The sequence below is a fragment of the Colossoma macropomum genome, unplaced genomic scaffold (genome assembly GCF_904425465.1).
Source record: "Colossoma macropomum unplaced genomic scaffold, Colossoma_macropomum, whole genome shotgun sequence".
NCBI classification, from domain to species: domain Eukaryota; kingdom Metazoa; phylum Chordata; class Actinopteri; order Characiformes; family Serrasalmidae; genus Colossoma; species Colossoma macropomum.
Genome location: NW_023494903.1, coordinates 31,979 through 46,903, shown reverse-complemented (window position 1 = coordinate 46,903; position 14,925 = coordinate 31,979). Strand labels below are relative to the sequence as shown.

Here is a 14,925-nt window from a genome sequence, read left to right as displayed (position 1 = left end):
AATGACAAATGCAACGTAGTATGTCAATGAATCACACACAAGAACACGTACACACAGGCTGCAGAGCCACCAGCCTAAAAAGAATCTGTGCCAGAAATTACGGCATACTGTTCTCCACTCAGCACTGCCTTATTCTCAACCATTATCTCAGCCCCACAGCATGCAGCTTTAAATACTCACATGCACACCCCCCCCCTCTCAGTCGGGAAGAGCTAGCACTGTGTCTGCGGCCCTTTTTATAGTGAACCTGATAGGATCTCCATGCGCTGAAAAAGATTGATTGTTGTTTCGTTTTCTGCTCGTTGGAAGTTTCCACAATGTAGTTTGCTCAGTTTTTCCATCTTTGAAACTTGGTCCATATCTCTCCTCAGCTTTTCTTTTCCATAAAAGTAGTGAGGGAACACATGAAGTGGAGCCTTAACGAGAAATCCTCCAGAGAAAGATGTTCCGCAGTGTTTGTCGTTCAAAGGAACTCTTTTAACTCTGCTTTTCCACATAACAAACCAGCATACAGCACAAAAGCTGTCTCCTCATAAGGGAACAGGAGACATAACACATCCATCAACTTAACCCTCCATTCTGAGAAGGGAGTTATGTAATTAGTGGTTTGTGTATTTAAGGCTTTGAAGCTGTAGCACCACCTAAATTCTGACAGATTTATGCACAAACACTGTCTCAACTATTTCATTTGTCATGCAGTATTTATTGCCAGTGGATTGTCAACAACGATTGTCTCTCTCTCTCTCTCTCTCTCTCTCTCTCTCTCTGTCTCTGTCTCTCTCTCTCTCTGTAGGTAAATGGAGATGAAAGCCTGTACACATGTGCCCTGAGACCCACAGGGATCTACGGGGAGAACCACCAATTGATGAAGGATTTCTACCAGATGGGGGTCCGCACAGGGGGCTGGCTGATTAGAGGAGTGCCCCGTGACACGGAGCACGGACGTGTCTATGCGGGTAAATATGAGTGAAAACATGCATCAATATATTGACCTGAAGGTGAAAATTCAACCACACTGGATGCTAAAATTGACTGGGTTGTGCTCACAAATGCATTTTTTTCATAGCAACTGTTGCTAGGATTGAAAGCTTTATAGAACATGTTGAATTTCATTCAACCGTAGGAAAAATACAGAAATTGTAGAAATTGTGAGTAATTGTTACGGGGGCAGTACCTCTCACGTCACTGTTGGTACCCTTAAGGGTCCGTCTTCTGTACCTGTAGTTAGGAAAATAAGTGAACTACGTTCCATTGTCAGTTATTTTTTAAGTTGTACTGACTTCATTCACACTCCAGGGGCCGAATTACAGAAACTTTCTGTCTTTATGTCTTAACTTAAGATCTGACAGGTCAAGATTAGATTTTTCGCAAATCTGATCTTAATTTAAGAATCTCATCTTATCTTACAGCATCTTTTCTTATCTCAAGTTAGGAAATCTTAACTTACTCGGTTGAAGTCGACAATCAACGGTCGTGTCTGTTTCCTAGCAACCAACCATACGCGCACAGCTGAAACGTAAACACGTAGTCAAGCTAGTCAGCCAGACAGCTAACATTAGCTACCGTTACTGATGTAAAAAAAGGTCAAATAAAACTAAAGCGTGATAAACTGAAGTGAAGAATATCGTGTCAGCGCTTCGTGCTCCACAGTTTCAGTTTCATTTCCCAAACGCTTTAGCCGAGCACGCTAACGTTATTCCTCCTGATAAACTGACAGCTCTGTCTCCTCATTACTCACCACCATCACTGTAATATTTCATCATCAACATTAACACACGAAGGTAGTAAGAGGGGACGGTGGAGATCGAGTCTGCAGCGTCTGAGTTCTTAAAAAATGCTGTTTAAAAAGAAACCCTCACAAGTCAAAGCACTGTTATCAGTGTAGATAAATGTAGCGTCATTATGCTGGTTATAGTGAACTGTGCTGCCTGTCAGTGCAAAAAACACTAGAAACAGACAGTTAAACAGAAGTTAAGACGCTCTGGGTTTATCTTAAAGTTGAGAAAACATTTAGGATATTTTGGCAACTTATGATGTTTCTGTAATACTGTTTTCTTATCTGGAAATACGATAAGATTATAGACTTAAGAACTGTTATTCTGTAACGGCTTCTGCCCTAAATTCAGTCGAACTAAAGTTACCATGACAACAAAGTAGATAAGACATGCTTTTTATTTGACTCTTCTATTTTAAAGCATTACATCAGTTGGGCGTTTAGACCTTGGACCTTCGGGTTGACACTTTGACACTTTGTTCCTGTACAGCACCCTTTTTCTGACCATGTACAGCTGTTTTTTGTTGAAAAGCCAAAATTTAGGTTCCACTGTTCAGATCGGGTTTCATCTTTGTCGTATAATGGCCTTACAGCTGGCATCACTACGCTGTGAAAATGTCATGGCAAGTGAAAACATCTTAAATCTAGTCAGTCCATCTCATATTTCTCATTACGAGAATGGTGTAAGAAAATATCAACATTGAACTCATTTCAAAACGTTTTTACTTGTTTTAAGTCATTTTATCTAGAGAAACTGTCTTTTTTCTGTTGACACAGATATTTTTACTTGTTTCAATACACAATGCTTATAATTTAGCTTGATTTAAGAAATAATGTTTAATTATCTGCCAGTAGAATAAGAAAATAATTCTATAGATAAAGTTATTTTAACATAAGAAATACCTAAAAATGAAAAAAGTGAATGAATATGTTTAATTCAATCAAATAATGACAATCGCAATAAGATCTATTAGACATATTGAGCACATTTAAGATGTTTTCACTTGCTAAGATATTACCTTTTGCAGTGTAAAGATCCTGTAAGACAAACTGAGATTACACCACAAAAATTAGCCCTGATTTAAACAGTGTAACTTACTTACAGTGTAATTACTGCTGTCTGAACAAAACTTTTTTTTGAAACAGTTTTTCATTTTTTGACATAATTTGAAAATACCTGTTGCTCTTTACTTTATATGTAAACTTCATGATGAATGGACCAACATAAATGGCCCAAAATGACAAAATGTTCAGACAGCTGTATGTGTATATATACAGCAGTTCTGACATATACATATATATATATATATATATATATATATACACACACACACACACATACATACATATATATATATATATATATGTTAACTTGCTAGCAAAATTAAAACAAATGACACTGGTGAACTTTTTGCTTAGCCTCTATGTTTATCACTAAAAATATAAAAACATTGATGACAGCAAAAAAACTATGATCAGTAAATCTTAAGAACTCAGATTTTGCACTGTTGATGCGTCTAAGGCAAACATACCTACATGATATTTTTCTGAAAGTACACCTAACCAACAACAAACTTAACCTGTTCTAACTCACCGAATAACTGACCACCTTACATGAGGTTCAGAGGGGTCAAGAGATTTACACTGGCCTCATGGCTGAGGAACACTACCCTGACCACATCGGGCAGGAAGGATGTAAAAGCAGGAAGCGTTTATTTGAATTAGGCTCAATAGTAAACAGATTCAAGCAACTGTAGAGTCGTAAATCACCGGACAGGATCTTCAGAGGCCAAGCAGTACAAAAACAGAACCACAAACCTAGAACTGGAGTGAAGATAAGAGCACGGCCTGGCCTGAACACAACTATGACAGGACTTCTCACTGATAGCGGGGCGAGGGCTGATACTGAGCGCCGAGCGGAGATGAAGAACAGATGAACAGGTGCTGCTGATTAGTCAGGAGTGCGGTTTTTGGGAAAGATAGAAAGAAAGGAGTGGCGGGCTGAGAGTACGCTGCGTGTAACCTTTAGAACTTGGAAGAGCCGTATCACGTTCTCGCTCTGCCAGTGTTTCCACATCATTTCAGAAGTTAACACAGTGTTGTTTTAGAGGAGATTGCAGACCCCATTCACTGTACCTCTTGGTTTTGGCTTGGGCTTTAAAGAGACAATTTGGCCTTAGTAGAACATACATTTGATATCTGTTGCTGTCATCTATCACTGGAAGGCATTAGTGCTAATGGTTTTGAAGTCCATGTTTATTTAATAACATATTTAAGTAGCTCTTTCTGCTCTCATAACCAGATAATCATGTTGTTGTGATGTATGTTCATCTGGGTTTCGCTGTTTGAATGCCAGTATCTGAGTCTGCTCTGTGTGGGTGGTTTCCTGTGCAGTATTTCCTAAATTAATCTGTTAGAAAGATATGATAACAGCATTTCTCAGTTAGCTAAATTTAGCAGAACTTCTCAGCCAGGTAACACGAGTTAAACATGGGCTAAATGACACCTATCAACAGCTTACACACTCTAGAATCACGTATGAGAGCCCTTTACAGCAATGAGACACTGAAATGAGCGATCTAGTTACTGGATTCACTTACATGTTTAAGTGTTAATGTGCACCATTACCGGACTACAGAGCCAAACGCGTGACCTCGACTTAGTAAAGCGTGGGAAACATATAAGTCATAGCCGCAACTTAGTAAGGCGTAAAACGAGATAATAAAGTCATGGCCAAGACTTAGCAGGGTATGGAATGAGATAATGAATGAAATAAGTCATGACTATGATTGAGTAAGGCTGAGAATGAGATAATTAAGTCATTGCCACAGCAAGATAATTAAGTCGTGATTATGACACAGTAAGTTGTGGAACGTGATAATTTAGTCATCACTACGACATAGTAAGTTAAGGAACGAGATAATTACTTAATAGGCAAAACTTAGTAAGGAGTGAAATGAGATAATTAAGTAATGATTTTGATGTAGCCTGGTGTGGAACGAGATAATTAAGTAATGATTATGATGTAGCCTGGTGTGGAACTAGATAATTAAGGCATGACTACGAAATAGTAAGTTAAGGATTGAGATAATTACATAATAGCCAAAACTTAGTAAGAAGTGGAACGAGATAATTAAGTCATGACTATGACATAGTAAGTTGAGGAACAAGATAATCAAGTCATAGCCAAAACTTAGTAAGGAGTGAAATGAGATAATAAAGTCATGGCCAAGACTTAGCATGGTATGGAATGAGATAATGAATGAAATAAGTCATGACTATGATTGAGTAAGGCTGAGAATGAGATAATTAAGTCATTGCCACAACACAGCAAGGTGTGGAACAAGATAATTAAGTTGTGATTATGACACAGTAAGTTGTGGAACGTGATAATTTAGTCATCACTAAAACATAGTAAGTTAAGGAACAAGATAATCAAGTCATAGCCAAAACTTAGTAAGGAGTGAAATGAGATAAGTAAGTCATGACGACATTGTAAGTTGTGGAATGAGATAATTGTCCTAGCCAAAACTTAGTAAGGAGTGGAACGAGACAAGTTATGACTACGACATAGTAGGTTGTAGAAACAAGATAAGTCATGACTATGACATGATAAGTTAAGGAACAAGAGAATTAAGTAATAGCCAAAACTTAGTAAGGAGTGGATTGAGATAATTAAGTCATGATTATGACAGCATGGTGTGGAATGAGATAATTAAGTCATAGCCAAGACGTAGCAAGATCTCGAACGTGATATATAAGTCATGGCCATCACGTTACACTATTTCACAGCAGCGTTGCAGTTTATATTAACTACAACATGAACAGATGTATGGCTGCTGTAGTACTTCTGTTATCTTACATAATACTGCAAATCCCATAAGCGTGCAAACAGATTAGCATTATTAATTATTAGCAATAATGGAAATCTGATCAGTACAGACTTCCTAAGCTAATAAAAATGTCTACATTAAACATTACCATGCAATGACATATGGATTTACTGTATGTGACTGAGTGTAAACCAAAATGAGTTCAAAGTTAAATAAATTTATTTAAAAGTTCATTAAGTTTAATTAACTGTAATGGTGCTGACTACAGACTGCAGGAATGCCGAAAAGCCTTCCTCTCATGCCTCCTTTGGTTTTGACACCATGCTTTAAACCTCAGTATCTGGGTTGTTTTCTAATTTGCATTCCTGTGGTTGGTTTCCTAGGCAATGTCGCCTGGATGCATGTGTTAGCGGCGCGTGCTATCAGGGAGCATCCCGAGAGGCTTGGAGGCGAGGTGTACTTCTGCTACGACGACTCGCCCTACAAGAGCTACGAAGACTTCAACATGCAGTTCCTGTCGGCCTTCAACTTCCGCTCGCTGCGCGTGCCGCTGTGGCTGCTGTGGTTCCAGGCGTGCATGAACGACATGCTGCACTGGGTCCTGCGGCCCGTCTACAACTTCACGCCGCTGCTAAACCGCTACACGCTGGCCGTAGCCTGCACCTCCTTCACCGTGAGCTCAGACAAGGCCCTGCGCCACTTCCAGTACCGGCCCCTCTACGACTGGGAGCAGTGCCGCGTCCGCACGCAGAAATGGGTGGACACTTTTCCTCTGGACACCAGCAGCAAAGATGCGTAACGATGAAGAGCAGGGCTTCATCAGGGGTCGACCCAGTGACTGCTCAGGACATTATGATTAGATGGTTGGATGAAAGGGATTGTCTGGAAGTGATGGAAAGGAAATATTGAATGTTTGTTAAGTAAGGTCATCATTCCGAGCATAGTTTTAGGCGTCTACCCGTTACAGAATAGAGAAAAAACAACAATGACTTAAAACTAGGCTGTTAAATTTCAATTTAAGTTAGGCAACCTTGCCTAAATCCATCTGTTAGTGGGTGGACACACAAGCTGGGTGGTCACCTTTCCCTTGGGCGCCATCCACAGGGCGTTGTAAGGCTAAAAGTACAGGGCGTCACCGTCTGAGTGACAGCTAAAGACGTAAATGATGGTGGGAGTTGGGTTTCAGTGGTGGACCAAAAGTGACGGACTAGTGAAAAGATACAGTTTGATCTGTTTATGTGATGATGTCATTACTCCAAGCCAACAGTATTTCAAATAGGCATGTATCCAATATAGAAACATTTCTTCATCACTTATAACTGTGGTGACCATAGATATGAACTGATACCTCTCATTATCCATACTGTTGGTTTTGCCATGACAGGAAGAGAATTCTTCTGCTGTGCTTAAATGTACAGCACAACGATGACCCTGGTCTACTGACCATGAGAGCATAGCACAGTATTAGTAAGCTGTTCCATTTTATGTTAGGGAAATTATGAACACCTCAGTAGTCTTTGATAATTTCCATGATACCAAAAGAATCATTTTGGGCTGAAAAGTAGTGGATTTCTATTTTTGCTAATGTCTCTTTTGTATTAATGTTCAGGCAATAATCTGTATTACGTACATCTGGAGCGTCCAATTTTTTATCTGATAATACAGGATAACCCGTTAATCTTACATCTGTATCAAACGTAGCTGCATTAATACCTTGAAAGCACATTTTCAGCTCATGTGTCAAAAGTTTAAGGTCTTTGTGTTCACTGCTATACTAAAAATTTGTTATAAATGTGTTAAATTCATGTTATATGTTCAATGCTTGACATAATAAGAGACCAAAATGGTCAGCAATGTATTTATTGTTGTATATTATTTTCTGCACTTTAATTCAAATATTTTGATTTAGATATTTATTTGTAAAATGTAGCCATTTTGAATACAATAAAAAGTGTTTATGCTAATTTTAAAATGTTGCTTATGTTATTGAGCCACTTTAAATAACTAGGAAAGAGCATTTTCTGAAGTGATTGCTTAGCTTAGCATTCAACTGTATTGCTATGGTGTTGCTAGACGACTGCTATGGGTTTTAGAATGTTGCTAGGCTAAGGTTGAAAGTGGTTGCTAGGGTATTACTAGGCGGTCGCTATAGCGTTCCAGGTGATTGCTAGGCTGTGGCTAAGCAGTTACTCTGTTATCCCAGGTAGTTGCTATGTTGTTGATGGCTGATTTCAAATGATATTCTTCTCTATGGTTGCTAGGGTGTTGCAGTGAGGTTAGTTTGGAGGCTAGTGTGTTTCTAGGTGGTTACTGAAGCTACGTTCACATTACAAGCCTCATTGCTCAAATCCGATCTGTCTGACTCGATGGTTCACACTCGTTTAGGTAAGTGATTCCAATCTGTCATTAATGTGGACGAACCAGCATCCTGAAATGACCCTCATGCGCACATCCTACTCAGTAACGTCATGATAATGATTCACGTGCATCATCAGCAAACAAACTAACGAGCAGAACGAGCTTCGCTGAGAAGATAATTAACTCTGATCAGCTCTCAGCTTCATTATTAGAGCGAGACGAAGGAGAAAAAGGCGAGATGAGCTGCTTTTCCACTGTTTACAGGCTTTAACGTCTGTTCGGCGCTGCTGCCATGGTAACGCTGAATGATGGCGCAGTGGAAAAAAAGCACATGAATTCCGATCTGAGCCTCACATTAAGGTCGCATGGCCACAAATCAGATACATATCCGATCTACGAAAGTGGCTCAGGTCAGATTTGAAAAGGTCAGATTTGTGTCCACACAGCCCTGAAAACATCAGATCTGAGTCACATTAAGGCAAAAAACTGGATTTGTGCCACTTAAACCTAGTAGTGTGAACATAGCCTAAGCTATCGCTGTTGGTCGCTAAGATGTTCCAGGTTGTTGCTATGGTATTGTTTAGTGCTTGCTATAGTATTCTAGGTGGTTGCTACAGTATCTCTGTTATTGTGGCATAAGAGGGGTGTGGAAACTTTTGCAGAACAATTCCATCATTTATTTCTATGGGAAAAAAAAAGTCTGAATCTGAACGGTTGCTACGTGGAAACCGTATGTCCAATCAAAATGCTGTACATATGCACACCTCTCACAACCAGACCAAACACTCTGAAGTTGGTTTGGTGTTAATATCGCAAAAACTGCCAGACAAGTTATCCAATATAAATCAGCTAACAATATTGATGGGCACTGTGCAACCGCTAATTATGGATTTAAGTTGGCGACATGGCCAGTTTCACATTCTGTATACATTCTTTAAGCCCTTATGATTTCATTAATATTTAATCTGGCATTTCTTTGCCAGTGTTGTCTTCAGATATGCATTCCTGGCCCATTTTCCAAAACAAATACTTTCTTGTCCAAAGCTAGAGATCAAACCGATATCATGTTGAGAGACAAATTATTCTGCTCCACTGACTCAATTTCTAAAGACACAAGTGCCAACAGATTGGGTGCCAGTAAATTTGAGTAGGTCTGAAAAAAAAAGCCAATGTTTGTGTTATCAGGCGATCAAACAAGTGTTAGATTGTTGTTTTTTTTCTCTATCCTAAAGCCCCTCAGGTTATAATACGCTCTACCTTTTTTAGCGAATGTGGCTGCTGACAGCTGGATGAACTTCTTGGTCTGCTTTCTGTTACCCTTCCAGAAACCTTAAGTAAAACTTCATGCCTATGAATCACTCTTCCCAGACTCAGCAATAGAAACACCCTGCCTCCGCTGCCAGTCATGACCACAGAAACGCCAGAGGAATTACCTTGTTGCTAGGAGTTCATGCTTCTAAAGTAATGTCACACAAGATTTTCCTAAATTCAGCTTTGTGGTGGGGTAGATAGTTACCAGGCATTTAGACAGACAGTTAGGCCTACTGATACGGAGGTAAGTGGAGACGCTGTCTGGAACTTCTGTCTGGTAGCAAGCACTCCAACTCAGTGTGCATCAACAAGGTTTAAAACAGACGATCTTTAAACTGCCCATCAAAAGTTTGGAAGCAACTGGTCTTTCAAAATGTTTTAATACAAATGGTCATCTCTTCTTTGTCAGTTTCCAATAACCAGCAGACATCAGAGAAACCTAAACTTGTACACAAGTTAGTTTTGTTACTTGGGTGAAGCAATCACTGCAATAAAAGTCAAAGTATCATTCCAAAAAAAAATAAAAATGCCTAAAAAGTAGTAGTACAGCAAATTATTAGGACTGAGTTCCTGCAGCAGAACTTCTCAGTCCATTCGTCATAGGAACTGAAGTTTGGCTCTATTCTTCTCCTTTTGGATCCATTCAGTCTAGAATAAAATGCTAAAGCTCCAAAGTGAGCGGTGATCAAGATAAAGAACAGGAACTGAACCAACACCAACAGAATGACATTCAATCCTAAAAAGTTTATCTGTAATATCTCTGAAGAACTTCTCCTCCAGTATATTAATGAGGAAAGTAGTCTACTTTTTTAGGATTGAATGTCATGCAGATGATCATTTGTAATCAAAATTCTAATGTCGCTCGAGCACACTGAACTCAGCAAATTCCCATGGCTGGAAAGAACTCAACACATAAATCAGGAAGCTGTTTAAATCTTATTACTTCTTCTTTCCCATCTGAAAGGAAGAGCTGACAGAAGTCCGTTGACCAGCACAGAAAAATGCTTGTAGCATAGTCTGCTTGACTGCTTCAAGTTGAACACTTTTCAATTCAGGACGCCTGGAGCGCCTCGAAAAATGCATTAAGATGAAAACATATTTCCTGTAAATAAACAGAAACACACGGTTTGGCACAAGCTGTCTTTGCACTGCCAGCGTGGTTTCTCCCGGTCAACACTGACGGCAGACCAGCAGTTCAACAAGTCTCTAGCAGAACTGGTTCACTCGTATAAATGTACATTGATGAGCCAAATCATCATGACCACTAATTTGCTGTTGGTCCTCCATGTGCAACTAAAACAGCTCCAACCTGAGTCGACTCTACAAGACCTCTGAAGGTGCCCTGTGGTGTCTGGCACCAAGATGTTAGTAGCAGATCCTTTAAGTCCCATGTGTTGCAATGTGGAATCGCTGAGGATTGGACTTGTTTTTCCAGCAGATTCCACAGATGCACACTCGGATTGAGATCTGGAGAATCTGGAGGCCAGGGTAACACTCTCTTTATCATGTCCCTAAAACCATTCCTGAACTGTGTGTGCAATGTGGCAGGAAGCATTATCCCTCTGAAAGATGCCACTGCTTTAGAGGAATACCATTGCCGTGAAGGGGTGTACCTGGACTGCAACCATGTTAAGATCAACGTCCACATGAATGCTCAGACCCAGGGTCTCCTAGCAGAACGTTGACCAGAGCATCACACTACCTCCACTGCCTTGTCTTCTTCCCACAGTGCATCCTGGTGCCATGTGATATAAAAAGAAGACAGGACACTTTGGACAAGACCTCTTGAATTGCTCCAAGGACCAGTTCTGACACTTGTGTGTCCACTGTTGGCACTTCTGATGGTGGACAGGGGTTAGCATGGCCACTCTGACTGGTCTGCAGCTACTATGCCCTGTAGATTGACAACGCATTCCTCCCATAACCATTGAAAGCTGACGCTTGGCATTGCGCATAGTGATCTTAGGTTAGTGTGCAGCTGTTCAGCCATGGAAACACATTTCATGAAGCACCTGATGCACAGTTCTTGTGCTGACGTGGCTTCCAGAGGCAGTTTGGAGCTCTCTAGTGGGTGATGCAACAGTGGATGGGAAAATTTTCAGTGCTCATGTCAGCGCCCAGCACTCCTGCTCTGTGAGCTTGCATGGATTCCCCCTTCGTGTTTGAGCAGTTGTTGCTCCTAGCTTTCATTTCACAACAACAGCACTTACAGTTGTAGACTGGGACAGATCTAGCAGGGCAGAAATTTCACAAACTGACTCATGGCTGCAACACGTGAACTCCATAATTAGGAGGGGGTGTCCAAATACTCTGGTTTATGACTTCTGACTCCTGGAAGTAAAAGTTGATTTAAAAGTTTATTCCTATTTTCTGTATAATGTGAATTCCCTTCACGTGTTGGTAGGGAAAAACGTGCGTAACCATTTTATGAGAACTACAGAAAAAGAAGTATTGAAAGCAAAAGGCAGAATGGGGGAATCCTGCTGGCTTCAGTCTAAGGGATTCCCTAAACACAGCAAACTGCCTCTGCTTTGCCATGGATACTGTCAAAATAGACTTGAGTAAGAAGGCAACTCTGAGTCATAGCCACTAAACACATACAAAACACATGGGCATCGGTGCAGTCAGGCCTAGCAACACAGTAGTATTATGTAATAAATCATTCTTACATCTCTAACGTAACAAAAACACTCCACCCATTCAAAACACTGCAGTGTGTAGGATCCTTCTCAGCTGTTTTCCATGTTTTGTTGCTAACACACATATAGAGTAACAACAGCAGTGCTGCATAATGCAGCGTTTTTAGCCTTATCTCTATCATCTGTACAAAGCACCAATAACAATTCCCTGCACTTAGAAAAGAACAGAAGCTCTGTTGACTGGAAATGAGCTTATAATAGAAACATCTGTCCATTGACCTCTATTATAAGAGAGTTGTGGGTCAATGGAGTTTCTATTCTTTACCACCCCTTGGAAATCAACCATACACCAGGGCCTGTCTGGAACACTTGGGCTGGACAAGTGGATGAAGCATTTCGCTGCTGTCGGAACAAAACCTTGTACCTCCAACATATAACTTTACAGGAGAAGGAATAAACATACTTTACTTTTAATGTAAGTCAATGGAACCAGATGTTTCTTAAGTAATTTGTTGTGCCATTTCTTTTGGTCCATCCATCAGGAAATTTACACACAATATAAAGGGCAACATGCATTTTTAAATTATGTCAAAAACTGAAAAAACGACAAAAATAGAGATACAAGACTTTGTTTCAACAGCAGCGATTTACTGGTCCCATTGCCCAAAGGCAAAGTGACAAACAGGCTAACAGAAAATGCTAGTTATCCGTCTGGACCAGCAGGAAAGTATTCAGTCTGTACCTGACATTAAAAACCGAGTTTAGCATGAAACATAATCTCACACACATCAGCAAATCCATCAATGTGTGGATCACTTCTAATCTTAATACACATAAAATAAAATAAACCCCACAAAACACAGTGAGAAGGACGAAGCTAAAGTTGGCTTCCTATTCGCCAGCTTCTTGTTTGAGCTTATCCATTCCACCTTAAATTGTACAGCAGTCAGTTTTTTGGTGCCTGAAGCTAAACCATTTAAGGTGGAACGGGAAAATTCGAGCAAGAAGCTGGCAAATAAGAAGCTTACTTCAGGTCTGTGTAAGAAGGTGCTAACGTTAATCTCTTATGAATATCACAGATTAAGGAATGCTATAACTTACCGAGCTACAGGGCATTAACCATCATCGTAAATAAATAACTACTACATAAAGTTAAGACCCCCTGAATAGACTATTAAAGGAACAACAATCACACCAACAGGTTCTCTGTGCCTCACCAACCACACAGCCATATCCACACAAACATCACACAAACATGAGTGTGGGTCGCTGCGTTCCCTCCTTATATAATCCTATCCCACTTTCTGAGAGCAATATTCTTGAAATAGTGTAATTTCGGACAGTATCTTTCTTAAACTGCCGCTCTGTAATGGTACTGAATGCAGTCCAGCAGCGATGTTGACCACCCTAAAATGGTGGCATCTAGGTATGTTGATCTATGGTGGTACCTGCCTCTAATGAAGTGTGTTTAGGCAATATGCTAACAAGGCTAAAGCTAGCAAAGGCTAAAGCTACATACATACATACGTCATCTAAACCGCTTATCCTTCTGGGTCGCAGTGGGGTGCTGGAGCCTATCTCAGCTGTCATTGGGCAGAAGGCAGGATACAGGCTAAAGCTAGCAAGAGTTAAAGCTAACAAGTAATGGCTAAAGCTAGCAAGTCTACAAGAGCTAAGAACACAGAAGGCCAGAACCGAACCAATGAGCCAAGAGCTGAGACATCAGTCACATGATGCCCAGGGTTTAACTCTGCAAGCTGTTTGGCCAAATGATGTCCATGAAGTGATTGTGATGGACACACCAAGCAACCTACGAAAAGAGACGGCCAAAAGAGCAGGAGAAGAGCAGCCAAGAGGGGAGAGAAGACAAACCCACACAGGTAGAGGCACTGACACGTAACACTGTCTGCTGCAACCTTGCAAGAGTCCCAACTTTGTGAACAATGTTTCATGAAACAGCCAATCAAAATGCAGATAGTGCATCACATGATCACATCCAACAACATACTTTTAAAAGATTGCTTTACTGGTTCAGTGAACAAGAAATGAAAACTGAAGATGGTTTATTGGATGGTTGAACAGAAGATCCCCCCACTGGCTGTGTAAGGTTGGTAGTTTTAGTTTTGTCTGAGCTTCTCGAAGCTGATGTTTCTGTAAAAAGCGTTAACTAGCCAGACACGCTAACAGCTGTTTAAATAGCTGCTTGTGCCACCGTTTGTTCTTTGTTAGCCTGCTGTTATCGTGATCCATGTGGCGAGATTTATTTGTTCTCTCTTGATGCCTCCTAATTGTACACAGAGCTCGGATTCCTTTTGGGATCCAAAGTAGGAAATTTATTACAGAACAGGAGACTGAGATGAACTTTCAGTGCTTCTAGAACACAATGAGGCATCAAGTACAACCAGAAGAGCTACTTCAGCATTTATTTTTAAAGGCTTAGCGCAGACAGAGCAGGTTAAAAAGCCAAGTACATAGTAAAAACCACAGACAGATGAAAGATGTACAGATAAAGAAAAAAAAGCAACGACAGCTGTGAAAAATAAAAGAAGATGATAAAAATGCAAAACAGCTTAGACCAGCATGGTCACCAGCAAAACCAGCATATGCTGTGTTTTGGATGTTGGTATGCTCGTCAACTAGCAGGACCATGCTGGGTGACCAGCTAAACCAGCACCAGAGGAGCATAAACCACAGTAAACCAGAATGTTATGAAACGCATGCTAGCCTGCACTGTTTTGCTCAGCAGGGATGTAAATAACACACCACAGATGAATTTACGGTGTTTTGCCAAACTCAGGGATCGCAACCCAAATGTTAAGGGCAGCCATTTTGTCCTTTCAACAAAAATCAATCCACCTTGGCAGCCACAATATTTTACGTCCATTTCACCATCTTGGCTGTAAATATGTCTCAGTATGTGCTGATGTAAAATATAAGCTAAGAATTATAGCTAATATAAACAAAAACACAGACCTTTCTTTGCTTTAAGCTTCAGCTCAGCTATAGCTGC

At 40.3% G+C, this 14,925-nt stretch overlaps 1 protein-coding gene across 1 annotated transcript in view; it reads left to right on the top strand.

Moving 5' to 3' along the window:
• The window catches only part of hsd3b7 (hydroxy-delta-5-steroid dehydrogenase, 3 beta- and steroid delta-isomerase), a 40,292-nt gene extending 33,129 nt beyond the window's left edge, over positions 1 to 7,163 (top strand). Inside the window, exons 5-6 of the mRNA XM_036560784.1 lie at positions 794 to 956; positions 5,991 to 7,163. Of these exons, the coding sequence (XP_036416677.1) occupies positions 794 to 956; positions 5,991 to 6,406 (579 nt within the window). The 3' untranslated portion in view covers positions 6,407 to 7,163. The remainder of the gene's footprint in view (positions 1 to 793; positions 957 to 5,990) is intronic.
• The last annotated feature ends 7,762 nt before the right edge of the window (positions 7,164 to 14,925 follow it).